This window comes from Syzygium oleosum, unplaced genomic scaffold (genome assembly GCF_021117445.2).
Source record: "Syzygium oleosum isolate NSW1041296 unplaced genomic scaffold, Sole_v2.1 Sole_v2.05, whole genome shotgun sequence".
NCBI lineage: Eukaryota > Viridiplantae > Streptophyta > Magnoliopsida > Myrtales > Myrtaceae > Syzygium > Syzygium oleosum.
Genome location: NW_026607489.1, coordinates 13,274,740 through 13,301,818, shown reverse-complemented (window position 1 = coordinate 13,301,818; position 27,079 = coordinate 13,274,740). Strand labels below are relative to the sequence as shown.

The 27,079-nt window shown below is 43.2% G+C and overlaps 2 protein-coding genes across 2 annotated transcripts; one reads left to right on the top strand and one right to left on the bottom strand.

The window, feature by feature from the left end:
* The first annotated feature begins 15,770 nt into the window (after positions 1–15,770).
* LOC115693393 (DNA-directed RNA polymerase I subunit rpa49) lies at positions 15,771–19,621 on the top strand. Its single transcript, XM_030620377.2, has 4 exons — positions 15,771–16,208; positions 17,012–17,158; positions 17,826–18,140; positions 18,954–19,621. Exons 1-4 carry the CDS (start codon positions 15,828–15,830, stop codon positions 19,359–19,361), a joined length of 1,251 nt encoding a protein of 416 aa, XP_030476237.1. The 5' UTR covers positions 15,771–15,827; the 3' UTR covers positions 19,362–19,621.
* A 2,958-nt stretch (positions 19,622–22,579) lies between these two features.
* Positions 22,580–26,071, bottom strand: LOC115693379 (protein phosphatase 2C 16-like). The gene is given in 5 exon segments (XM_030620358.2): positions 22,580–22,876; positions 22,879–23,208; positions 23,588–23,693; positions 23,794–24,153; positions 24,404–26,071. Coding segments are annotated over 5 exon segments (1,659 nt in total). The 5' UTR covers positions 25,211–26,071; the 3' UTR covers positions 22,580–22,820.
* Between the last annotated feature and the right edge of the window lie 1,008 nt (positions 26,072–27,079).

Below are 27,079 nucleotides of genomic sequence, written 5' to 3'. Positions count from 1 at the left end.
GCGTTAAAACAACTGTATGGTCCACCGGTCTCTCAACGTTGGAGCGGGCGGTGGACCACGTGCCGCTGCTCAGCTTTTTTTGGTTAAGGTTTTTTTTTTGCCTCAAGCGAGAAAGGCTAGAGTTGGCAGCAAAAGTTCGACCGTCATAAAGATCAAATAAATGTCATCAAAAGTTACATTTCATCATCTGGCGCTCTGCTCTTCCGTTCTCTCTAGTCTACCCAAATTCTCTACTGCTATATTCGTTTTCTTTTCTGGCCAGTGAACGCCAAAATGGCATCAAAAGTAACATCGGCCATCCTCGTCGAGCGCGCGGTATTTGACCCGGCAGATGGGGCTGACTTCCTTTTCCCTTATCTTGTTAATGATCACCGTCTGTCTGAACATGGAGGTTTCCAATTCCATGGCCCATTGATTGATCGCACGTGATTTGAATCGGCAGCCTCTCCACCTTGGTGCCTAACAAGTGGTCGTCCCCATGTCGTCGTCTTATCCCCGTTCATCTTTGCTTTGGCATACCGATTAATCTCGCTTTGTATATTTGCTAGCGTGTCACGAGGCATACGAGTGCTTGACTTTTCTTTCGCGGCACATTTTAAAGTATCGTGTCGGAATTTGTTAGTGTTGATCAGCCCCGATCGTGGACCTAATAGTCCATGATGTGCTCGAATGATACTTTTGGACGGGTCTATGGATAGGGCTATTTATTTAGTTGTGATGCTCGGCCTGACCCAGGCTAAACGGACATATAACAGTCCGACCCCAAATTTTCGTACATAAACTTTTGATATGTGCGCGGGGCAATGAAATAGACCCGATCTCGGAGTGTGACCAAACCTAGCTAGCTCAGACCTGCCCATTAATCACCTCTCTCTGCGCACGCGTTCCAGAAGAAATTCATGGCTATAGGTTGAAATTGTATCGTAGTGGCCGCTGACAAAAAACACAGAATGACTTGATGACAAAGAAAGCAGTTCGCCCATCGGCCAAAACTCGAAAGAAAACAAAGGATTTTCCGACGTGGGGCGAGCACGGAAATGGTCTTTGGTCATGGAATTTAAACATAACACACTGCCCTCCGCAAGCTATGCTGCTTTTCCAGTTTGAGTGTCGTCTTGAGACTGTGTTTGTGCATATAAAAAGTACATTTAACCAATTTTTATATAGTTGAGGAAGCAAAATGGATCGGTTTTTTCCCTAAGAAACCGCGTCGTTCCTTCGTTACAAAGTCCTCATCGTCCTTACCTTTTCCTTTTTTGTTCTTCTCGAAGGCTAAACAGTAGAAAATGAAAAAAAAAAAAGAAAGAAGCAATTTGAGAATTAATGACGCTGATTGTTCCTATTTACAATTGATTATTTTTTTTTGCTAAATCCCTATTTACAATTCATTGCTTTCGCGGCACGAATGTACCGCTCAAAAAAACAAACAATCCTCATATCATGCAATCGGCTTTGACCGAATGAATTTCTCCAGTATCCTAAGTCGGATGCTACCTTCTCCTGACGTGCTTTTGCAGCCTCAGCATATTCCCATCTCTTTATAATCAATCTCTTCTCAACCGGGCGCCCGCAATGAAACGGCTCGGCGATTAAGGAACGAGCGGGAGCGCGCATGGCCGATGAGCACGATGCATGGCACGAATTTGGCTTCCGGCGAGGAAAAATGGGGTCTGTGGACACGTCGAGGTCCTGATAGCACGGGATTTTTTTTCGATGTTGGTAGTTGCATAACTGGCCGTGGAGATGCGCCGGGAATAGCCAATGATGTGTGCGATGAATTCACCTCGCGAGGAGCCGCGGAACCGATGTATCCGGCTTATTTCGAACTTTCTTAGGTTAGTCTAAATTGAAATGTAGTTAAAAGTCAAACTTTGCGTCCTATGATTAAGCAAAATTCGTCCTATGATTTGGCTAGCTAGATTGAGTGAGCGAAGAAATAACTGGACAGAAGAAACTTGGGCTTGTAGACATAACAATTCCCAATTTCTCACGCTATCCTATCGTTTCAGTCAAGGCGTTTTTCGAATTTTTTTATTTGGTTTGCAAAGTTTTAAGGATTTTAATTTTCGCGGAGTGATCGTTTGCAAAACCTAAAATTCATCAAGTACTTTGCTTCAATCGCGGTAATTACTGACCGAATTTTCAAAAAAATTCCCAATTTTCCCGTTGACATAAAGTCATCATACCCTCTTATTGATATAAAGTTATAAAGTTATAACGCAATCGTATCGATTTACTTTTATAGCCGTCTTGCATGCACGAAGAATAGGGAACCATCGAATGTATCGACTTCCCTTTAACATGCGCGTACCTCGTATTTTTTTTCCTTTCTTTTCATTCGTTACCCAATTATTATGACATATCGCGAAAGAAAAATGTCCAAGTTTTTTTTTATATTGGGTAAATTAACATGAACGCGATCATTTCAATCGAGCCTCTAAATTGGAAAGATGGGACGCGTTTCTTCATTCGAACGCAATTTTAGCAATAAAAATTAATGGGTTTTCCCAGCTAAGTTCCTGTAGCATTGCGATGAAATGAATGCTTGCAAAGCGCAACATCGGCGGCCATCAATAGCGACGACCTTGGCTTCTCCATGCTGCGAAAGGGAATGCTGCAAAATCGAGACACAAATTAATTTCCTCAATTTAATTTTAGGACAATTATTTGCAGCAATCATTTACATTTAAAACACATGACATATCAAATTCGCACGCGCATAAAATGTGGGAATGAAGACTAGTGTTTCCGATGCAATAGTTGTGCTGGCCATAAATAGGAAAATCCAAAATTAGAGTTCTGACCTTGTGAAGGAAGAATCGACGGCTCAAGTCGTTGTTGATTAAATAAAACTTAGGTGACCGACCACCCCTACCAAACATTGTAGTTAAAATCATTGCTCAACCGGGTGCAAAATTGTTACACGGGACAGTATGATCCGAGATGATATTTAGGTGCCATCCATCGCGAGTTCGAAGTTGCACAACTCGATCATTCAACGTCTCGAGTTTTTACCAAATCATAACTTTTAACACCTAGAAGTCATCAATCACGGAAAAAGTGAATGTAATCATGTGTTCGAATTTCGGTGGAGAATCGAGAGAGGGTTTTTGGTTGGGAATGAACAAGATGAAACCTCAAAGTCAAATTGAACTCAATTTACCCCATATTTGATATGCTATGAATCATAGTTTTGTTTCCTCTTTTTCGTTTTTGGTCGGAAGATAATTTAATCAATTACTAGGAAAACCAAAAGAGCCCATTAAAGGGGCGGAGCCCACAGGGCTTTGAGGAGGAAAAATACAAGCCAATTTCGTGGTAGCAATTTTTTTTTTCATTTGCAACTTAATTACCCAATCTGGAACCTTGTTGGCTTCTTTGAAACAAGGGTTATTATTTCGAAAAATCCCAAACCGGTACACTTGTGATAAATTTATCCAAAACTAAGTTTTTGACCATTAAAAACCCTAAACCGGTATACTCGTGACAATTACCCTCCGCTAGTTTCCGTTAAATTTTACCGTTAAATTTCTAAGTTGGATGACACATGGTAGTTAACAGGTTAACCAGTTTGGGATTTTTCGTGGTATTAACCCAATTTAACGGGGGGTAAATTTATTATAAATGTACTGGTTTTGGGTTTTTGATGGTTAAAAAATTAATTTTGGGTAAATTTATCACGGGTGTATCAGTTTGGGATTTTCCTTAGTATTAATCCTTAAAACAATAGCCTGGTAATATATTTGAGAAGTGATCTAGTGGATCAAAGACTTTCAGTGATAAGCTTGCGCACATCCCACGGGATCTGATTCGCACATTGCAATGTGCTTATTCTATCGAAACCGTTCGACTCCGACGGAAGTGTTTTCGTGTTTTCAGGCACAGATGAATGCAAGGGCTTCGGTTAGGGCTAGGGTTTATGAACGTGCGGCGCTAGAAAACCTTGGCCAATTTAGCAAATCCATCGATGATGTTCCCTATATGGTCATGAAAGATGCAAAAGATCAATCCGATGGTAGAAACAATGAAAATAGAAATCGCTAATGTGACGGTCTAGTCATCATCAGCCGTCCTACGTGGCACACTGCTACATCAGCGATTTCCGACGAAAGCTGGAAGAACTATATATTGGAATTTCAAGCAAAGGTTAAGGACTAAATTTGTAAAATTAAAAAGTTTATGACTGAATTGGTATCCGTACAAGAGGTTTAAGACCGATTGTGCAATTTTTCCCCTCAACTGCGCGCACACTCCCTTCCATCAATGGACAACACCGAAGCTTCACGAAGCGAGTGAGGGAGAAGCTTAACGCCTCCATCCACGTCCTCCACGACAACCCCCCGCGAGAGGGAAGATCACCCTTACATATAAGCATCTTCATTATGTTTTGACCGCTAGACAAGGTTACAGCTCAGAAAAGATTTCCTCCATGATTATTTTCCTGTGTTAGAGATATAGATATATTTAGGAGATTTTGTCTTGATTTTGATTTGCTGTAATTGATATTTTGTTATTTGTTACTTTAGATAGTTAACCTTTAAAACCTATAAATAGGCGCATGTACCTTTCATTAGCGATGTACAAAAATATTATTAAACACAATATACAGGAGCAATTATGGCTGCCTTTAGCCGCACTCTTGTTGCCTTAAGATATTAATTTCTTGAGGTTTTACATAGTATCAGAGCTATCAATTGCGAAAGCATCATAGCCATGAGTTCCGATCTAAGTTCCTCAACAGAATCAAGTCCCGCGACTCCCACTGCTGTTAGCATATCAATGCCGTCCATTTCAACAATCTTGTCTCTCACCAGCTCGGTCATTCTGTCATCTGGAAATTCCATGGGGTCATCTAGTTGTCCAAATCTTGGGGTGAAATTCACCAAGGACAACTATGTGATGTGGAAAGCTCGAATCCTCCCCTTCCTTCGAGCAAATAAATTGATTTTGATCATCGATGGAATGCTGCCATGTCCTCCACAGTAGATTACTCAAACCAATACAGATGGTTCTTCCAATATTGTGCCCAATCTCAAATACGATAACTGGTATACACGGGACCAGATTGCTCTCGGATGGATCTTAAGCACGACAGCTGATTCAATTGTGGGTCAGTTATCTAATCTGAGCACCTCTCATGCCGTGTGGAATTTCTTCTCTGTATCTTTCGCTGCCCAAAACGGTGCGCGAGCTACCCAATTGCAACTGCAACTTCAGACAATGCGGGAAGGTAATCAAACCGTGACCGAATTTCTTCAACATGCTACTTTTATATCTGATCAATTGGCCTCCATTGGTGAGATCATCTCATCACAAGAGTACCGAACGCATATCTTCCGAGGCCTAGGAGCTGAGTTTTAAAGCTTCGCTGTTGCAATATCGGTTTACACTCAGCATCAACAGATGACCAGGGAGTCTTTTAATGTTCTTCTCTTGGCTCACGAAGCAATGTTGGAGCTCTAGGAACCATAAACCACCCAACCAGCTGCCTTTGTCTCGCACAACACCAGCTTAGACCAAAATTCCCATTCACAGCGTGGCCCCGCTTCCAATTTCAACAGCCCCAACTCAAATACGGGGCAACAGAGAAATTTCAATCCTCATGGATAGCAGCCCAACTTCAATAATCTGGGCAACTTTCAGTACCAAATTTCAATTGCAACAAAAATCAAAGACGCAGCAATGTGAGTTGTCAGATTGCAATCGCCCAGGACACAAGGCCGTTGCTTGTCACAATCGGTTCAACCAACAATTTGGGTTCTCTGGGGGCCATACACACTAGCAGCATTCACTTCCACCACAAGTTCAATTGGCTGAGATACCTCCTCCACCATCGGTGCTTTCTCCCGATGCCTGGTATCCCGACTTGGGTGCCACACATCACATTATCAGCAATCCTCACCAGTTGTCCTCAATTTAGCCATATCATGGCACTTAGCAGGTTGCCATAGGTAATGGGTCAAGTCTTCCCATCACTCACACTGGTACCCTTATTACCAGTGATTTCCACATACCTAATATCCTGGTCGTTCCGTCTATCACTAAAAACTTAATTTCTGTTCGTCAATTCTCTGCTGAAAATTCATGTGACTTTATTTTTTCACCGAACTGTTTCTTTATGAAGTGTCGTCGTACGAGCAGGATCCTTCCCTGGGGGGACATTAATCAAGGCCTCTACGCACTCTCATCATTGTCACCAACGCTTCCAACCTGCTTCGTTTCTCAAGTGGAGTCACTCAGCCATTGGCATTGTCGTCTTGGTCATGCCATATTTCCTACTATTTCAAGAATCTTCAATAAGTGTAAGTCCTGTTCCAGTTTGTTCAGCTTGTCTTTCCAGCAAGAGTCATATACAGTCTCATCCACCAACAACTAATAGGTCCAAGGCTCCCCTAGAATTAGTTCACTTTGATGTCTGGGGGCCTGCTCATGTCACGTCGTCCCAAAATAATAAATATTATGTTTGTTTTACGGATGATTACCCTAAATTTTCTTGGTTTTATCTTTTTCACTCTCGTGACCAGTTCTTATCCATTGTCATTATTTTCCTCACCTTCGTTGAAAATCAACTCAACAGTAAGGTCAAAGCTTTTCAATCTGATAGTGCAGGAGAGTTTATCTCTGCACCGTTTGTTCAATTATTGCAAGCGAAAGGTATTTTTCACAAGACCTCCTGTCCACGCCTACCCCTTTAGAATGGCTCAGCTAAGCGCGAACATCGCCACATAGTTGAAATGGGACTCACGATGCTCTATCATGCTTCTGTCCCCTATCATTACTGGGACTTTGCCTTTGAAGTAGCTGTACACATTATCAACCGGCAACCCACACCAGTTCTGCAGAATAAATAGCCATGGGAGATCTTATTTCAGATGGTTCCATCTATTGCTCATCTCAGAGTTTTTGGCTGCATAGTGTATCCCAATCTTTGACCCTATGTGAAGAACAAACTGCAACCACGGTCACACTGGTGCATTTTCTTGAGCTACCCATCAGGATACAAAGGATACCGGTGTTATTCCCCTCAGCATTGACGGTTTTACATTATTGCTGATGCAGTGTTTGACAAATTAGATCTCCCTTATGCGCAAAACACTCCGCAATCATCTTTGGAGGCCGCCGCAACCATTCAGCCGCTTATTTCTGCTGAGTTGTCTGTAACTCCACTGCCACAACAACCACCACGTGAGCCATGTTCTCCCTCTAATTGCAATTTGCAGTATGTTAATTCTTTGTTGCAGAATCAGCGCAGTTCGGGTGTGTCCAAAACCTCACTGCATGAACCCGCTAATGAGTCTCCCTCTTAATCCGCAGCTTCACCAATCCTACTAGCAACTTCTCCGCCAAATCCACTAGCTCAGTCGACACATCCTATGGTGACACGCCTTCGTGATGGCACTTTAACCTGCAGACACATTTGCACTGATCACACTTATGCGTTGGCCACTTTTGTGTCATATTTTGTCACACCTTCTTGCTTTAGTCAGGCTGTGAAAGATGCAAATTGGCGTGCGGTTATGGATGATGAATACACTACCCTCATAAAAAAATCAGACTTGGACATTAGTGTCTCCTCCTCATTGGCTGCAAATGGGTCTTTCGGGTTAAGCTCTTTGTCGATGGTTCTCTTGAGCGGTGTAAAGCCCGATTGGTTGCAAAGGGATTCCATCAATAAGAAGGCGTCGACTACAATGAGACTTTCAGCCCTGTCGTCAAACATGTGACAGTTCGCACTGTCCTCTCTGTTGCCTTTTCTTGTGTGTGGCAACTCAGACAGCTTGATGTGAATAATGCCTTTCTTCATGGTCACCTAATAGAAGAAATTTTCATGGAGCAGCCTCCTAGCTTTGTTGATTCTGCTCATCCCCGCTATGTCTGCAAATTACAGCAGTCTCTTTATGGTCTCAAACAAGCTCCTCGCGCCTGGTATCAACGCCTCAGTGCTTTTCTGGTTCAGCTGAGCTTCATTCCTTCAGTTACCGATTCCTTACTCTTTATTCTTCATACAGCTCAGCATAGTATTTTCCTTCTGGTTTATGTTGATGACATTATTGTCACCGGGTCACCTAATGTGCCCTTGTCGGCTCTCATTAAATCTTTGCAGCATGAATTTTCTATTAAAGATCCGGGAGAGCTTCATTACTTTCTTGGCATTGAAATACAACAGACATACCGAGGTATTATTCTCCATCAGGCTAAATATGTTGCAGATTTACTTATGCGGGCCAAAATGACCGAGGCTCGTCTTGTTCCACACCTTGTACCACTTCGGCTGGTGCCTCGTCTGCTCATTTTGGTGCACCCTTCTCCGATCCGCTGCTATATCACAGCATTGTAGGGGCTCTACAGTATCTCACGCTCACTCGCCTAGATATCGCATATGCTATCAACACAGCTTGTCAGTTCATGCACTCTCCCATTGAGATCCACTAGCAATTTGTTAAAAGGATCCTTCGTTTCATCAAAGGCACTCAACATCATGGTATTCTCTTCACTCCCAGCTCTTCTTTTCAGCTGCATGCTTTTTTCGAGGCAGGTGGGCTAGTGCTCTAGATACTCGTCGCTCTGTTGGTGGGTTTGGTATCTTCTTGGGTTCAAATCTCATTTCGTGGAGCTCCCGCAAACAACGGACCATTGCCCGATCCAGTATCGAAGCTGAGTTCAAGTGTCTTGCTGACACCATTGCATAACTTATTTGGATAGAAGCTCTGCTACGTGATCTTCATGTTCGTCTGCCCGCTCCTCCTGTGCTTTGGTGTGATAATCTTTCTGCTATCTATCTTACTGCCAATCCCATCTTCCATGCTCGCACTAAACATGTAGAGATTGACTACCACTTTGTGCGCTAGCGTGTGGCCAAAGGACAGCTTAATGTTCACTACATCTCCACTCATGATCAACCAGCCGACATCTTCACTAAAGGCCTCTCCAGTCCTCAGTTCCGTCTTCTTCAAATCAAGCTTATTGTGACTCCTGCCACATCAGCTTGCGGGGGGATGTTAGACAAGGCTACAGCTTAGAAAAGATTTCCTCCATGATTATTTTCTTGTGTTAGAGATATAGATATATTTAGGAGATATTGTCTTGATTTTGATTCGATGTAATTGATATTTTGTTATTTGTTACTTTAGATAGTTAACCTTTAAAGCCTATAAATACGCACATGTACCTTTCATTAGCGATGTACAAAAATATTATTAAACACAATATACAGGAGCAATTATGGCTGCCTTTAGCCGCACTCTTGTTGCCTTAAGATATTAATTTCTTGAGGTTTTACATTGACTACATAAAGAGGGAAGATTACCCTTACATAGTTATGTTTTGCCTAATTATGTTTGAGGTTGTCAGTTTGGGCTGTTAAGGTCGAAATGATTTTTTCTTTTTTGAAGTATGGGGACAATAACTTTTTCTTAGATCAGCCCAGGCCTACCGGATCTAATCAATGTCTTGAATAGATTTTAAGGACCGCGAATTTTAATCATGTATGGGCTTTGGCATATGAAAGTAGGGGTGACTGGATCCCAGGCTTCCGGTTCCACAACTATATTTCCTTTTATTCTTTAAATGGTTTATTAATTTATTCAAAAAATTTAAAAAGAAAGATATTTGACATACTACTTTCTTTTAGTTTTCGTTAATATCCATTTTACTTCTATTATTAAAACACCCGCGCCCTCTTTCTATTTCTCTCTACTCTCTCTCATATGCATCAAGCGCCCAATGTTTCCTTTATTGACGAACCTCTTTCATCTCTCTCTTTCGCTCTCAATTTCCAAATGATGAGCTTTACATTCATCTTGCTTTGCTGTGGTGGTGGTTGCTCGAGAGAGGGATGTAAGAGGCTGAGATCTAAAAGAGAGAAAGAGCCCTAATTTTAGTTTATAGTTGCCTCTGGTCCGATTCAATTGATTCGGTCTGGTTATGCATAAGGAACCGAAAACCAGACAGGTTATTTCCGATTTCAAATTCTTGAAGAACCACCTAAAACCGACCAGTCGGGTCCTACCAATTCAATCCGGATCCGGCGGTCACCCTAGTGAAAGGTCTAGGTCTATTTAAACAGTGGCAAGCTAATGAAACTCGAAAAGAAAACAAAAGGAAAAAAGAGCCGATATTCAGAAGTTGCAGGGCAGACAACTAAAATCCAAAACAGCACAGGGACCGCTCATCGTTCGCCTCCTCTGGCATACATCAACTCAATCCCAACGTTCTTCTTTGCATGAAACTGAGCACCGCATTATTGGTGCCGTCGTGTTCAAACATCGAACTGTCGCCATTCATCAAGAGGGAAGTGGCGATCGTGCAATACGAACCATCACATCACATGATATCACTATTCCCAGTCCATGCAAACAGAAATCGATTGCGAGTGCTCACGAGTTTCGAATTATCCTACTTGTTATTGTTATTCACATGCCAAATCCATTGCCTTGTTCCTTCCTCTACAGTTCTATATGGGAATGCGAGCATGTTTTCCAAGTGAAAATAAGGGTCAATTCTCATAAAGAGGAAAATAACACCATTAACGTCAGTCGTTGTCATCTGTTTTCTCATCCTATGATTTCTGGGCCCAGATTGGACCTTTTCTGCTTCATGGAGTTCGTCTTCTCTTGGTTCAACCAAGCTTTGAACGTCGAAATGAATTTGCCGGCGCTCTTGTTCACATCCGGGCTCGGTCAGAACGCCGGTGACGTCGCTTCTGATGAAGCGTTTGAAGCGCTCTCGATCGTCTCCGAGACGGTGTCCTCATCATCTTCGGTATCTGGTGATTTATGGCGCTGGGCGTTCGGGCTATTGATCCACACGCGGTGGCCGCGCATGGCAAACGTCCATGACGGCACCTTGAAAGGTGGCCGCGGTGGAGCCATAGGGATCAACGGCGACAAGCCACCGCTGTTGACGCTGTCATCCGAAGACTCGTCGTAGTTTGGTGTCATTGTCACCGGTGTATGAGATTTCTTGATGGTGCTCATATTTGGAGTTGACTGAGAAACTGCATCTGGTTTTGCCCCGGTCTTGTGTGGAGCTGCCGGCGGCGGCGGAACTGGCCGCGGAGCAGAAAGAGCTTCCCTTGGCTTGCCCCTTTTGGATGGGAACAAAGTGCGGAACACGGACGGAGGCGCCGTGGCCGGCTGGTGGGAAGAGGACGGCGGTAGCTGGGAGTCTAGGAGTGACTCGAAGTTCTCGATGCTTACTTGGCTCTCTTTCTTCTTCTCCTTCTTCATCTTTAGCGAGCTCGAGAACTCCTTGATCGCCGGCCCACCTCTCTTTTTCCCACTCTTCTCAGCGGGCGGTGGCGGCAGAGGTGGCGGAGGCACCCGCGGTGCCGCTGGCAGTTTGCCAGCCTCATCCTTAGGCTTGTGTGCCATAGCCTGATATGTCCTCTTCGCCTCCCGTTTTCTTTGAGCCGCCTGCTCCCCCGGCGGAGGGATGACTGGAGCTTCCATTACCTTGACTACGTATTCGATCCCAAGGTCGCAGCCGTCACAGCACCCGCACGGTGTTGTCGGGTTGGACAATGACGACTTCTGCGTGTCCGGCCTCGGGTACAAACCCGACGACCCGCCGTGATTGGACCTGCTCAGGAACCGGCAGGCGATAGGGAAGAGGACGAGGGCGAGGATGAGAGAGTCCCAGCTCTTCTTGACGGCGGGGGGGTTGGAAGATCTGAGAAGTGAGGTTGAGGAAGGACGGGAAGACGAACAAGGCGAAGGCGAGGGAGGCAGCAAGAAAGAGCAGGAGGACGTTGGAGCTGGGGTGGACGGTGGACAGGTCGCCGCGGCTCCGCCGCAGGTTGCCAGAGTTGTTGAGCCAGAACGGTAGCATGGTTGCTAAATATTCTTCCATGTTCGTTGTTGAGCTGGTTTTCCTTTGGGCCTAGAGGGTATATAAAAAAGGGTAGGGCATATAAAAAACTGCAAATGCATCACAAATTTTAAAAGTTGTCTTAAAAGATAAATTATGTTCTAAAACTTTTAAAAAATACAATTAAGTTCTAAAATTTATCGAGTTGATATAATTAGAGTCCATCGAATTTTTTTTAGTTGGAATAAGTCCAGGATTAACTCCGTCTAATTTGTCTAACTGAAATTACTGATGCGTCTATTTTTATTATTTTCTTAAAACACGTGAGGCCCACGAAGTGTTTCATCAGATAAATTTTAAAATATAAAATGAAGGAAGGAAAAACAAATGATAGTAATGGAAAAACCTACCCAGTCACAAACGGAATCAGAATTCATTCGTCTTGGTTGTTCTTTTATTCTATGTCTTTCTTGCTCCGCAAGTATTTTTTTCATCTTCCGGGAAAATCTAGCGCAAGGGGAAAGGGAAGAAAAAGAATTCAAAGCGACTATCATCTTCCTCACACCAGCAGCGCTTCAGGCCCTTGCAGTCACTGTGCGCCTCGGTCGTCACCGACGTCCAGCGCCCTCACCGACGAAGCCCTCATTACCGGCAAGCCCCCCTTCTCTCTCTCTCTCTATCGGACATGAATGCTCGACCTCGAGCTCAAGGCGGGCCGAGGTGTACACTTTGAATCTAGGGCTCGCGGGCTGGCACCGCGAAGAATGAACGTTCTTTGACATCGGGTGGAGAATGGTGCCACTTGAAAATGGAGTCCACCATCTCCAGCAAAGCTCACCATTCTTTTTAATTTTTTTTTTGGAATTCTCCGCGTTCAAAGCGTAAGAATACATTCGTTGCCTTTCCCAAATTCCATGCCTTTTCTTCCATCCCAAATTGTCTCTCAGTGATTTGCCCGATTAAAAAAATTAACTAAGAAAAATCACCGTAGGAAAGAGAATTTAATAATATATAAAGCCACGTCATCATATTCATTAGTTAAATTGGATGGAGTTAACGAAATGACTTGATTGTACTAATTTCACAAATTTCGGTACTTGATTGCACTTTTTGTAAGTTTTAAGACTCGATTATACTTTCGTAACAAATTTTAGTAATTCCGGTGCACTTATACTTATAATGATGATGATGATGATGATGATGATGATAGTGATGTATAAGATTAATAGATATGTAATCAACTTCTGTTGAAACTCGTGTAGTGTAGCAGTGGACGTGGCATGATCCCGAGTTCGCGATCACTTGAAGAATGACAGCGAAACAAAAGGCGACTCATGTCTTTGTCATGATCTTGAGGTTTCCCGTGAACAAAGGATTGTGTTCGATCCAAGAAGACCGACCAAGACGCTTAGGGTTTCTGGAGTCTTCTAGAATATTCTCAGGGGCGAGCCATATAGTAAATGTACCGAGTTTTAGAGTATTCTCGACATAAATGCCGGTAGTTGATAGATGGGGAGATGCAATCTTTTCCGTTAGATCGAAATGCAATCAACAATTGTAATGAGAGGGACTCTTGTACAAATAGGAGTACCCTCCCTTCATTTGTATGCATCTAAACACTTGAACAATAGAAAATATTCTCTCCCAGAGCTTTTCTCTCTAAATACTTTCTCTCTCTACGATTCATGTGGGCAAGTGATCAATCCTTGGGAAAAAGCTTACGTTAGCGTTCCACCGATCCAAGAAAACCTAAGCTGCCGCACGGTTTCGATCCCAAACAATAGGCCTGTGACATCTTGCTCTGTTTTAACCACTGTCTGAGTGTCCAAATAATCGTAGTAAACCATGTGCATAGCTTAGGCCTTTCCAGGTTTGACTTAAACAAAGACTAGACTTGGATATTTTTTTACCTTGTAAATAAATTTTCATAAAATTGCTTTTATCATCCCAAAAAATAAAGAGATAAGTGTCAATATGACCTGATCATGGACCCGATAGCTCATGAGCCCTTCCAAGCTCGCCCGACGAGCCTCATGTGCTTGAATGACACTTTTGGATAAGCTTAAACAAGGCTACTTAGTTACAACGCTTCACCATAACGAGAAAATATTAGGTGAGTTGAACACTCCAGGTAAGCTATACAACACACCATTCGGCTGATGACACGTGGTGGACAGGGCCTACCGGTCAGATTTTGTAGTCCCCCGTTACTCCACTTTCAGATCTTCTCTCTCCTTTGTTACTCTCTTTCTTCTTTCACTGTTTTCTTCTGTTTCTTTTTGCGTTTCGAGACCATGGACAGCACTCGCGCTTGAATTGCAGTGTCACCAGCCAACCATTGACGACCGCTCACGAGCACACCGACGCTCATCCATGGCCGTTGTCGGCGTCGTTCGGGCATGCTATTGACCCCCTTGGGTATCCATCTTTCCCATCCACCATGGACGACGCTCGCGGCCAGCCATGGACGACGCTCATCCATGTCCATGGTCGTCGTTGGCATCGAGCAACGCCGGACGGGACGGCTCGATCTGGAAGTTTGGTTAGATCTGGAGCCATGGCCGCTTGTCACTCGCGGCCACAATGCAGAGATTATGGCCCCAAAAATAAACGAAGAAACAAAAATGAAGCTCTGCTTCTCCAATTCAGTCTTAATTCTTTCAATTGCGTCAATTTAATCACAAATCTTTTTATCGATTTGTCAATACGGTTATTCCGATCTTGGTTCGCAATCGCTGACGTGGACAAATTTTACAAATTTTTTATTGTTTAAAATTTTTATGAATATTTTATTATTATTATTATTTTTAACTCTAGGCCGACACGGGGTAGCTGGCGACCTTGCTAGAAAAAGTAAAAAAAAAAGAGAAAATAATGCAGAAGGAAAAAAAGAAAACAAAAAAAATTGTCCATGTCAGCTCGGCCATGCCACATAGGACAGTTTATGTCCATGTCAGCGATGCCGGCTAGATTTGATCAAAAAGACAACATTAGCAAATCGTCAAAAGGTTTATGGTTAAATTGGTACAATCGAAAGGTTTAGAATTGAATTGATCGCCGTATAATAAGAGCGAAACGACTTAATATGACCGACGAAAAGAGCGAGAGAACGCGCAGCCGAGAGCAATGTGTGTGCGGCGAGAGGTTGGTTCCTTGCGCCGTCGATGGTAAAGAAAAACCGGGTCTCGTGAATCTGTTCGTCTTTTTCCTTTTTCTGTTTTTTTCCTTTTTTTTCTTTTCTTCTCTCTTCCCTTTGCCGTCACCGGCGGAGGGAAGCTAGCGAGGGCTGCCCTCGCCCGATGCCAGATTCGGCGAGGGCGACCCTTGCCGGCGTGGAGCAAGGGTTGCCCTCGCCCGCCCAGACGATAGCGACTCTTGCCGGATTTGGCGAGGGAGACTTCGCCCGACTCAGGCGAGGGCTGCCCTCGCCGGATCTGGCGAGGGAGACCCTCGCTGGCGTCGGGAAAGGGCAGCCCTCGCTTGAGTCAGGCGAAGTCGCCCTCGCCAGATCCGGCGAGGGTCGCCCAATGCAGGCGAGGGCAGCTGGCCACGATGGAGGGAAGAGAGAAGAAAAGAAAAAGAAAAGGAAAAAAAAAACAGAAAAAGAAAAAAGACGAAAATGCCCATGGATCAAAGTATTGTGGGGTAAATGTGTCACAAGAGGCATAGTTTTGGGTTTTTCGCGTCACAAAAAAAAGTTCAGGATAAATCTGTCACAAGTGGCATAGTTTGAGATTTTTTATATCACAAAAAAAAGTTTAAGGTAAATTTGTCATAAGTGATATAGTTTTGAGTTTTTGGTGTATTTTCCCATGATTTTAAGGAAGTGCACGAGGCGAGATCCACTCGATCTCGATAAGTGCAGTTGGGCTGCTTGGTTCCAAATTTGCGTTGTTTAGGCCCAATGGACAGCCCATAATAAGCCCATACCATTTGAGCCCCTAAAATATCAAGGCGAGTTAGCGAAAGCGAAAGAGCAATTCATTCTCTCCTCGACCTGGTTTCGCTCGCCTCCGCCCATGGACGGCGCCGGAGCTTCACCCGCCAAGCCCAAGAAGCGGCCGAGGGAGAAGCTCAACGCCACCATCCATGTCGTCCCCGACAACCCCGACAAGATCGCTCCCCTCGTCGCCTACTTCCCCTCCGGCTTCGACCCTTCCTCCCGCGGCGGCGGCGGCGGCGGCGGCTCCGCGGAGCCCGGCGTTACGGTCTACCGCCACAGCAGCAGCAAGTGGTCCAAGAGGCTCCAGCTCGTCGTCAGGCCGCCGGAGTCCGACGTCGCCTTCGTCGGCTCCAGCGTCAGCGGCGAGCGCACGTCGACGGAGTACTGCTCTTACCGCCTCGGCGTGCTCGATAAGGAGTCACGGACGCTCAAGATCGTCCCTATAGCCCGTGATAAGGTGTGTGCTGAAGAATCTTTTTAGGGTTTTTGCGTTGTGGGTATTCGTTTCTTGTTTTGTTGATGCGATTCGGTCCGGTGCCATTGTTTGTCGATATGGTTCGGTTGGTTAGAAAGGGATATGGAGTAGAAGTTATGCTTACTGGAAGCAATTTGAGGTCAATTTGTTTCAAACAGATGGGAAAAATCGTAAGCGGTCTTTTTCATCTAGAAAACAGGTTAGAGAAACGTTTCGCTCTGTTTGGCCCAGAGCAAGATGGGTTTCTCTTGTAAAGAAAAGTTGGAACTTTGGAGGGTGGTTCTCGTTGCCCAAGGTTCAGCTGAGTAGACTGAATGGTGGCAGTGGAGAAACAATGCCGACCAGTTTTGTAGCGTGTCAGCGCCACTGAGTCAGCTATCAATCAAGCCAGAGATGATTACAAGATGAACAGTTTGACGCACAATGGATGTGGCTAAATGGTGGTGATGGCGGTTGCCGATCGGCTGTCGTTTTCAATTTTATCGAGAGTACATTTTCAGTTTGCATCTGTTATGTTGCAAAACATTGGAAAATGAGGGAAATATTTCCTTGCAGTTACTTTACTGTGTTACAAACCAACGTTGCTTCTCAGGAAATTTGTTTAACGTATCAATAACTTTGATCTAAGCATGTCAGAGGTAGAGTCGCTTGGAGATTTAACAGCTCACATGGTCACAGAACACCATTTGTACTTAAAGATACTCATCTAGCACTCCTTTACATGTTGCTTCTGATATTGCCTATTGTGATTTACGTCCTTCAAATTTTATGTGTTACTGCTGCAGATATTCAGATTGGAACCAAGAGTGGGATCAGATATTGCTGACGAAGAGCACTCTGAGTTGGTTAGGGGAGAGCTTTCAGCAAAAGAGAAGGCTGATAAAGTTAGAGAACTTAATTTACTCTTCGGAACTAAGCGGTCGGTAACACAGGTATGATCCATATTAACCTGGGCATTGGATCATGTTATGCGTTGTGCTATTGATTGTGGAAGATAATTTTGCTGAGCTTCTTTCCATTAAGATTGGGTCATGCTGATGTTATCTGGAAGCTCTTTGTTCGTGAAAGATAAAGGGCTTTCATTTGTTCCTCTGAGCATTCATAGTTAAAAGTCGATATTTTTGCGGGATTGCTTATTTGTAACGGTTTATGCTTAGGCATGTGTGCATCCGCGTAGGAGTTAATCGGCATGTCTTGCACAAACTAAGCATGTGCGCATGCTTTATGTCTCTCTGTCCATGCTCACATGTGCCTGTTTGTGCGTCTTTCTATGTGCGCTTGTGCATTTTCACATCCTTATGCTTGCGAATGTGTTCGTGTGCGTGGGTATGTGTTCATTCATAAAGTTTTGCTGCATACTGTTAATCCATCGGAGCCTTGGAAATTACAAGTTTATAATGCCATTTTGTGTGATTGCCTTTTGTCTGTTGCATTTATCATTCGTAAGTACAGTGAAGCCATGGGCTGAGCCAAATTGTGGAGGAAGATAAAGTTTGAGTAGCCCTGTAGTGGGAATTTGGAGAATCTCATGGTTGATAGTAGTTGCTTGGACCTTTGTGGAAGTATATGCAACGTGAAAAGTTTTTTTTATGAGTGTAGGATAAAAAAATGCAATCTCTTAGGCAAGAAGATGATCCCAACTCCCAAGAGGATTTGGATAGGAAGATTAAGGAAGTCGCCATGTACAAGGAAGATCATGAAAGTACGGATTCGCATCCTGCTCACAATATACCCCCTTACAACTCATCTGCCACTGTTCCAAAGGATGCCTATCCCATAGAGAAAATTATTCTCAAAGGAGAGTGGGATTACATCAAGGATATTCTTCAACTTCTTGAAGCAGGAGAGAAAGTATCACCTGATGCTTACCCAACGTTTGTTTGCAATAGGATCCATAAACTGGGGGAGACACAGGTGATTGCCTTTGCATTTTTTCACGAGTATTTCTATAATTGATATTATTTCCCATCGGTTCTTGTGGAAAATAGTTATATTAGGTATTGACCAAACTGGGAAGATTACAATGCTCCATTTGGTTGTGAGACAAAATCATGCTGATGGCTTCCTCGTACAAAAAACCAATGATTTTCCTTCTATAATAGCCATCTATAAGTTGTATTTCTACATTTTGATTTTTCCATATGACAGTGCATGCCTACCTAATGCATCACAATCATTTTGTCAGACACAATGTCATTAAAATGAAAAGGAAACTTGCAGTTGCAATTGCAATTGCAATGAAGGGATACCTATTTCTTAGTCCGAGTAAATGGTGTTGCAAAGTTAATTTAGTGCATATATACTTCTAAATCTGCGTGAAGTCAATTTGTTTTTCTTTAATGATTGGATTTAATCTGAGTTAACGAAAATAGAAAAATACAGCTGCAGGCAGTGGAGGAAGTGTCTGTTAATTGACTCTGGCAAGCAAATTCATAAAGCATTTTCTACCTGCTGTAGCTTTTATATGTTCACTTTAAGATTGCTGTGGCGAAATTCTTTGTTTAATGTTTGTAATGGTTTTCTTTGGTCAATGTCTGATTAAATAGAATTTGCTTGTAACATCTTGGAATTGCATAACTATGTGAGCAACTCTGACTGGCAGGAGATTCTAATCCTCAATTTGTTAATTGAACATGCATTCTTGAATTCTCAGACTTTCTTTTATCTCTCAAGTTTCTTTCCTTTTTCAATTATATATAGCTTTTGAATGTTTCACGACACCTGCAGGATGAGATGGAGAAGGAAACGCTTGGTTGCATATTCTCGTATATCAACCACCTTATTAAGTTCAAAGATCAGCATTCCGCTGACGGTGCGTCCTCTGCGAAGAACCACAAGACCCCTAGCATATTGCGTCAGAAATTCTCGACCATGTTCTCCAACACTGAATCTAAATGGCTACCTTCTGAGAAAATCGATCTTCTAATCAGCTATGTCTTAGTGCTCACTTTGATTGCGGATGATTTCCGGACAGACCCAACAGATGTCTCCAAGGATCTGAGGATGAGTTTAGTAACCATAAGACAGCATTTCGAGCATTTAGGATGCAAGTTTTCGCGAGAGAATAACGTGTTGTATGCCAAGCTTCCCGTGCCTCTTAAGTTCCCGGAGTTGAGAAGGAGGCGCCGAAGGTAGATAGATGAATGGACTTTCTTGTCCTTGCAACAGTTTGTTAAGAGAGCCGCTTCCCATCAAGAAGTGGAATTCTTGGCGGCAGTTTCAGTTTGTATCTCTTTCTTTTAGCTTTCAGCATCCTATGGTGATGGAACATGTTTATGCTTCATCGGAAGCGACTCCACAGCGAGTCTGCTTAATCAAGTTTGCATGATGTACTTTGAAAATGTGAGAACGCCTGCATTGGAAGCAATTTTGTTGCAAGCACCATTCTTTTGATATGGTTTTGGCTCCTTTGCATCTATCTGAAGGTTAGTTAACTACGAATTTTGTTCTCGTCATAGTGTGCACTGACGCCTCAACGAAGCAACTCACGCGGACGCTTGTGTACTCTCTTCTTAGTGTGAGAACAGATACTACTATTGGTCGCATATGAGGAGAGAGTATATCGGGTGAAAATTTCAACGGTATATCTGGTCAATTAATTTGCTCGTGATATGCATCTTAATCAATTTTGATTTGAATTTTGAAGACTCACGTTCCATTGACTTGCTACTGTCACGCGGAATTCATTCCCAGATTCGAGGCCAAGAGGATTGGAGACGATGCGATTTTAGTTTCTAGCAAATTATAGTCAATTCTTGCCCTTTCTCTGACCTGTTTTGTAAGGTGAAGTATGGAATCCTGCCAATCATTCAGCAACAGCTTTGTATGTGGGAAGAGCAAAGAGAAGCTAGCAGCAACAGCAGTAGAACAAGCTGTTGCCAGGGCAACAGGCTCAAGACTAGCAGCTGAAGCATTTCCATCATCACGAATGACGCTTGTATTTGCTTTTGCTCGGATCTCATCGTCAACTCTTCGAAAGCAATTATTGATGAAGGTTCTTTCCCACAATGCTTGCCCAGCGTCCCAACACTTTCATCCTTGACCTGTCCCATTCCTTTGGCCAAAGCCACATGGATCTGCTCCCGGTAGTAGTTAGCAGCCGACCGATGACAGATATGCTTATTAATTTGGAATATGTGAAATCTTAATCAAGATATAAGTTTTGCTACAAGCCATGAGCAAGGAAAACACAAAATTCATAAGTCTAACATCCATCATACAGAACTCAAACAAACTCAGGACATTCGTCAGTACAAAGCCGAGCAATGGTTCTAACAGAATCTTCAGCTAGCCGCTTTTGAAAAGGCAAGCGCGGAGGCTGTTTGGCTGGTGGAAAGTTTTTAAAAAATGTGTATATTCTTTTTTATTTGGACATGAAAACAAGCACGGAAACTTGGTCGATCCCATATTTTGAAGAGAAAACGATGGCGCACCTCTCTCTCACGAAGCTGTCATCTGTCTTTTGATGCTTCAAAAGCATGTAGCTTCCTGAAGCACTAAAAGGAAAAGAAAAAGGAGTGGCACATGCACAGTACAGGAAGGGAATCAGTTTGGTTTATGTTTGTTGGTGTAAGAGAACACTGCTGCACGACATATCAATGCGTAGGACCAGTTGACGTATCATATTTGATCTTTGCCCTAATCTGAGCAATTAATGTTTGCCAATCTAGTTCTAAAACACTCTCCCCTTTTCTCCTTTAGCATGATTCCCGGGAGCTGAACGGGACTCTCTCAATCAGAACTTTCTATCTCCCAGTACCTCCTTGCTGGATTCTGACATGACCTCATCCTCCTCAGTGTCTTGAAAAAAACTGTCATTAGGAGCCTTATCCTTAGTTGGTGGACTCTTGAGATTTGGGCAATCGCATATAATTACATTCTCCAGTTTCAGGCCAATGTGTAGGCCACTCGCTATGCTAACCAGTTTGGGTAACGAGATAAGGGCTATCCTCTTCAACTCCGGGAGAAAGTGAGCATCCTCGTACCTAGAAGAATCTTTGCAGCTCACTAAAGCTCAAGATGACTGGGGAGTCCTCGACTGTGAGCTCTTCCAAATTGTGCAGGTTTTCCAGTAGGTTGATCGGGCAGTCCTTGACGTCCTCATTGGTGTTGGCATATCGCGATGCCCCCATCGCTATCCTAGAGATCTACCGAGGACCATAACTTATCCGAGCCCTCTTGCCTTGAAGATCAATCCTCACTTTTGTTAGATCGGTTTCGGGCCTAGTTTTCCCTTAGACCACACTTACTAGAGGGGACTTTACATTGACTGTATTTATAATCACACGACCTATCCATATTGGCTAAGCTATTGAGAGGAGTACTCGAGATAGTTACCATTTTGAGATCGGTCTTACTTATAAATTACTTCACAAGACTTCTCTTGTTTGACAAAGACTTGAGGTGTCACAATTACACTCTCTCGCCAGTAGGCAGTGCCTATATACTTTGGCATCTAATCAATTCATTTTCCTTCTATGATTTTATGCTAGCTAATTCATCAACATTTATTGCTGGACCTCGATCTGAATGGTCTGAACTCCAAAATGAAAAGCAATGCGAGTTCAGTGGAGGAATGTTAGGTGACTAAAGCAAACATTCTTAATCGAGTAGTTTCCGCCTGCTGTAACTTTAAAATGTTCAGTTCAAGACTGCTGTGGCCATAGTCTGTGTCTTATGTTTGTACTTGTTTTCTTTGGTCATTTATCTGATTGATTAGCATTTGCTTATCTGAAGAGGACTAAACATCTTAAATTGATTACTGTGTAAGTGAGCAAATTTTGACTGGCAGGAGATGCTAATCCTCAATTTGTTCTGAACATACATTCTGCGGCTGGTGCTTCCACTGCAAAGAACCACAGGACCCCAGGCATACCGCGTCAGAATGTTCTCTGATACCGGATCGAAGTGGCTGTCATCTGAGAAAATTGATCTTCTGATCAGCTACGTCTTAGCAGACGCTCACTTGGATGATTTCCGGACTGATATGCCAAGGATCTGTGGATGAGTGCAGTTACCACAAGACCGCATTTCAAATGTCACGATTCCAAGTTGTCACGAGAGTAAAACAGTGTTTATGCCAAGCTTCTTGTGCCTCATAAGTTCCCGGAGTTGAGAAAGAGGTGCCGAAGGCAGACGAATGGAATTTCTTGTCCTTGCAACGGTACGTTAAGAGGAAGGCGCTTCCAATCAAGGTTTGCAATCGTTTGCAGTGAGTTTCAGTTGACATGGTTTATGTATCTTCTCTTCTAGCATTCAGCATCCCACCGATAATTGAGTTTCATTACGTGTGATAGAGAATCCTACTGGTCAAGGCAGACCATCAGAAAGAGATCTCCACGGAGTTTAGTATATGCACTAAAAGGTAATGAACTTCCACTTCATCAGCGGTTACACAACAGCAGGCGAACTGTTGCTGAAAACAGGTCTCCACATGTCCACACAGTGATGGCGTTGGAGTTGCGCTTGCTGCTACTACCTTTGTATAATAACACTCTACTTTTCTTATCTCGCACAAACATTTAAGCCCACGAGAAAAATGGATGGACCAAAGTTTATGTCCCCTTACAATCACTTTGGACTCTAATATTTGTATTAGTTACTCTGCCTTGGATGGCTGGCGCCGGTGGCTGAATGTGTCTCCATCACGACTTGCTCTTGAACTTCCTCTGAGCCTTCAAGTCAACCACGATCACCGAGATGTTGTCCTTACTTCCCTTCTCAAGCGCCAGCATAGAGAGGTATTCAGCGGCGGCTTGTGCTGCAGGGTCAATCCCTTTGCCCCTGTCCAAGGGCGATGAAGGAATCCCATTCTTCTTGTGCCACAGCAAAATCCGCCTCCGCGCCACCTCGCATGCTTCCTCATTGGTCATCACGTCCCACAACCCATCACTTGCTAGGATAAGGCACTCGTCGTCCCGAGCTCGAGGGACAAACATCACCTCAGGTTCAGGGATTATCCAGGGTTTCAAGTACCTATCGCCTGTGGAAGGTCCAAATCAAATAAGTGCAATGAGACGAGGGAAATGTACTACTTAAGTTTGAGCAGATATGGTTTTGAAGCGAAAAAAACTTAATCAAACGTATCCAGAGTAAATCTAGGGCAGCCACCTACAAGATCATTGACAGATCAGCTACTAAAACCATATCCCCTCATGAAGTAGCTTAATCTGCTATGTTGGAAACACAGAAAATTGGAAAAGGAAACACAGATAGCCATAAGCCAAACATATATCAGCTCAAAGGGTACTTGAATTGAATGACATGACTTTCAGCGGAAGAACCATATTACCCCGCAAAAAAGGTAAATATTTGATGGTATAAAATAAATATGAGAACAAGTAATTGCACAAGATACCTACCAATTGACCTTGACATTGCAAGAACACCAAAAACACGGTAGCCCTTCCACTGTATGACCTTGCCCCCAGCTGCATCAATTCGAGCATACTCCTTTTCTGTATCTGGCTGGAGAAGTAGCAGCCACCAAAAAAAAGAAAATATTATCTCCTGCAATAAACTGTGTTTCTCTAACTTTTAGGCATGAAAAGCCAGAAAGTTGGCTTACCTTGTGATCCACTGACAAGGGCATGGCTTCTTTGCCACGCAAGAGGACTGCTCTTGAATCACCACAATTTGCGACTATAATGTGGGAAGAGCATACCAAAGCAACAACAGCCGTTGAACCAACCGTTTCTGGGGCAACCGGCTCGAAACTAGCAGCTGAAGCATCTCCATGATCAGAGGTGATGCCTCTGCTTACTTTTCCTCCTATCTCATCATCAACTCTTTGAAAGCAATTAGTGAAGGCTCTTTCCCACATTGCTTGCCTAGCTTCCCCAACACTCCCATTTCCTATGTTATGTTTGACCTGTCCAATTTCTTCAGCCAAAGCCGGGTGGATCCGCTCACAACAATACTCAGCAACCTGCCTTACAAATTTTCCAACAATGCTAATTGATACTTAAAACAGAAATCTCAACAAAACAAGTTATTGGTGATAAGTCACGAGCAAGACACACAAACGTTTACACGAATTAATTCTCAGAATGTAGAACCAAAGCAGGAGTCGAAATAATCCAAACTTGAGAGCTGAAAGAAAAAATGTCTCCAGGAAGGTTCAACTAGTTACTATAGAAAAGACAGCTAAATAAATTTCAAGAATATAGAGGATGTACCCGAGAACCTCCATGGCCATCGTAAACACCAAAGAAGTGACTGGTTACATGGGTTAAACTTTGGCTAATCCCATCAATTATGTGTTCCCCAACAAGCATTTTGATAGGAATTTTCATGAACTGTGGCGCTGTTGTAACAGCATCTTCCATCTCCGGTCTTTTCCCACATATAGACACTGAGCCCCAAAGAGGTATACAATCTAGCTCGAAAACACTCCTTATGCCTCCTTTGGCGAGACTCTTCTCCTTTGGAAGCTGAGAAACCATCGCAGCAGCCTTCAGAATTGAAATATCAGAGCCTTCAGCTTGTGAACTCACTGCTGCTATCAGTTCACTCGCAGGAACCTCGGAATTTCCCAAAATTATGGCCTCAGCCAGAACTTGATCATTTTCTACTGCTTTTATTACCACTCGGCCTGTCACTAACAATTCATTGGCGATAACCAAACTGGTGTCTTCCCCGACTGACATAATCTCATCCTCGTCGTTTTCTTGCATCAAGTTATCATTAGGGACCACACTATCTCCATTCTCGGTCACCATCACCAACTCATTAGCTCCACCACCACCATCATCGCGTGCCATATCCGTGGCCAAATTGTTCACATAACTCGAATCAGAAGTATCCACATGGCAACAGAAGACAGACTCAGTGGACACCAGATTTGAAGGATTCGCAAGGAAGCTGGCTGCATTTGTCACGAGCTTGAGCCGCGTAATTTCCGCAGAGGATGAAATTCCAGAGTTATCGCGCATCGAATTACCTACACTAAGAGTTACTGCAACGGCTGGAGACATTTCTTCCATATAGATGCTCTCTTTGGTATTATTAACGGCTATCTTCAACTCCCCTCAATTTCTATCACCTGACAGGGAGATGGGCACAACAAACGTTTGCAAGACCAAGCAGCACCACCTCACTCTTATGTTGTTATATATGCTCTCTGCGGTACCAATAATGGTTGTCTTCAACTCCCCTCAATTTCCATCAATCAACAAGGAGATGGGCATAAAAGTTCCAAGACTGAGCAACGCCATATCATCCTTGTGTCGTTGACTCCCAATCTCGAACCAATAAGAGATGAAGCTAACAGGAAGGGAATTCAAGATTAAGATAAAAAGATGGGCATGCGGTGAAATTGAAGAGTGTAACAAAAGGGTAATCGGATCTGACGACTGAGAACAGATCTACGCCTTCAGTTCAAGAAAAATTAAAGAAGTTCGCAGTTTGTTTCCCAGATTCCGTCAAGACCTTATATAGTCCATTAAGTTCTTCCCGATTCTTCCTCCAGCCCCAGAAAGGACAAAACCATTCCTAACCCACCACCAAACCTTAAATACACAACATGATGTGTCAACAACCTGATTCAGGCTCTTATCCAAATCCAAACCCAGGACGAGGAAGCAATGGATTGTCACGATAAAGAACCTGAAAAAGAAGAAGATTGCACACAAGAATCACAGGTTAACCTTAAAAAGTGAAACCTTTTCCACAAAAAAAACATGAATTTCCTCGATCTGAAGTAACCCTTCAAGGCCAACGTTAAAAAAAAATGTTCCTTCATCGATTTCTCGATTTTCTTCTTCCGAAAACACACCAAGAACCCAGAAAATCAGCAGACAAAACTCCCCATATACTATAATGAACTATCAACTGGGTATTATTGTATAGCAAAGACCAACCTTCTCAGCCAAAACCAACCTTCTGATCAAGAACGTAAATCAGCAGTGATTGAAGCGTGCTCACCAGCTGTAGAAACAGAAAAGACTTGAAGGAGAAAAAGAAAAAAAGAAAAAGAAAAAAAAAGAGCATGAAAAGGTGATCAGTGAAACCTCATACCTAGAAAAGATTTTCCTGAATTTTCTATCCTGCTTCTTTTTTTTTTTTTTAAATTCTCTTGATATGCTTTTAATTGCCTCATGCATGCTTTTTGGGGACACGTATACCATGAAATTATCTCACATCATTCAATGCGCTTGGACCAAGAAAAAGCTGCCACGAAGACAACCCCCGCTCATGGTCATGGGTCCTTGGCAGTTCATACCCTTTGATGAGGGGCACGTGTCTCTCTGGACAGGACTCCCCAAGAAAACAAGAAAGAAAAGCAGGAACAGAGAAACGGCCGCAAAACAGAGCAGCACCAGAAACGTCTCCTTACCTCCTCTTGCGAAAGTTCGTTCATGCACGTGAGTGCGAGTTTTGCAGTACATCCCATCTTTCTTTACTCGTTTATGTTTTCTTAGGACGAAACAAAAAGAAGGTAAGGTTCAGTGTACATTCTGAGCACCGTTTCGAGAAAATTTATAGCAGGAAAATTTGCAGACACCCTTTGAAGTTCGGAGGTTTTATATTTCAACGGAACCGATGAATGCTTTCGATACTTCATAGCGCCTCGAATCGATATTTGCCAACTGTTAGAAGATTAAAATGCATATTCTCCACGATGATAAGCAACACATTTTCACGTTTCAAAACACGTGTGTTAAAAGTTCTATGGTGATTGCCTCGTCGGGGATGAGTATGCTCAGTGATCATATAGTTTCCCTTTTCGCTGATCGATTTTCAATTTCTGTATTTGCGTTTAGGGAAAACGCACGGTTGCATAAAAAATATTGATTTGGAAATAACCATACATAGCAATCATTTTCGTGTTAATATAGTACACCAATGGCGGA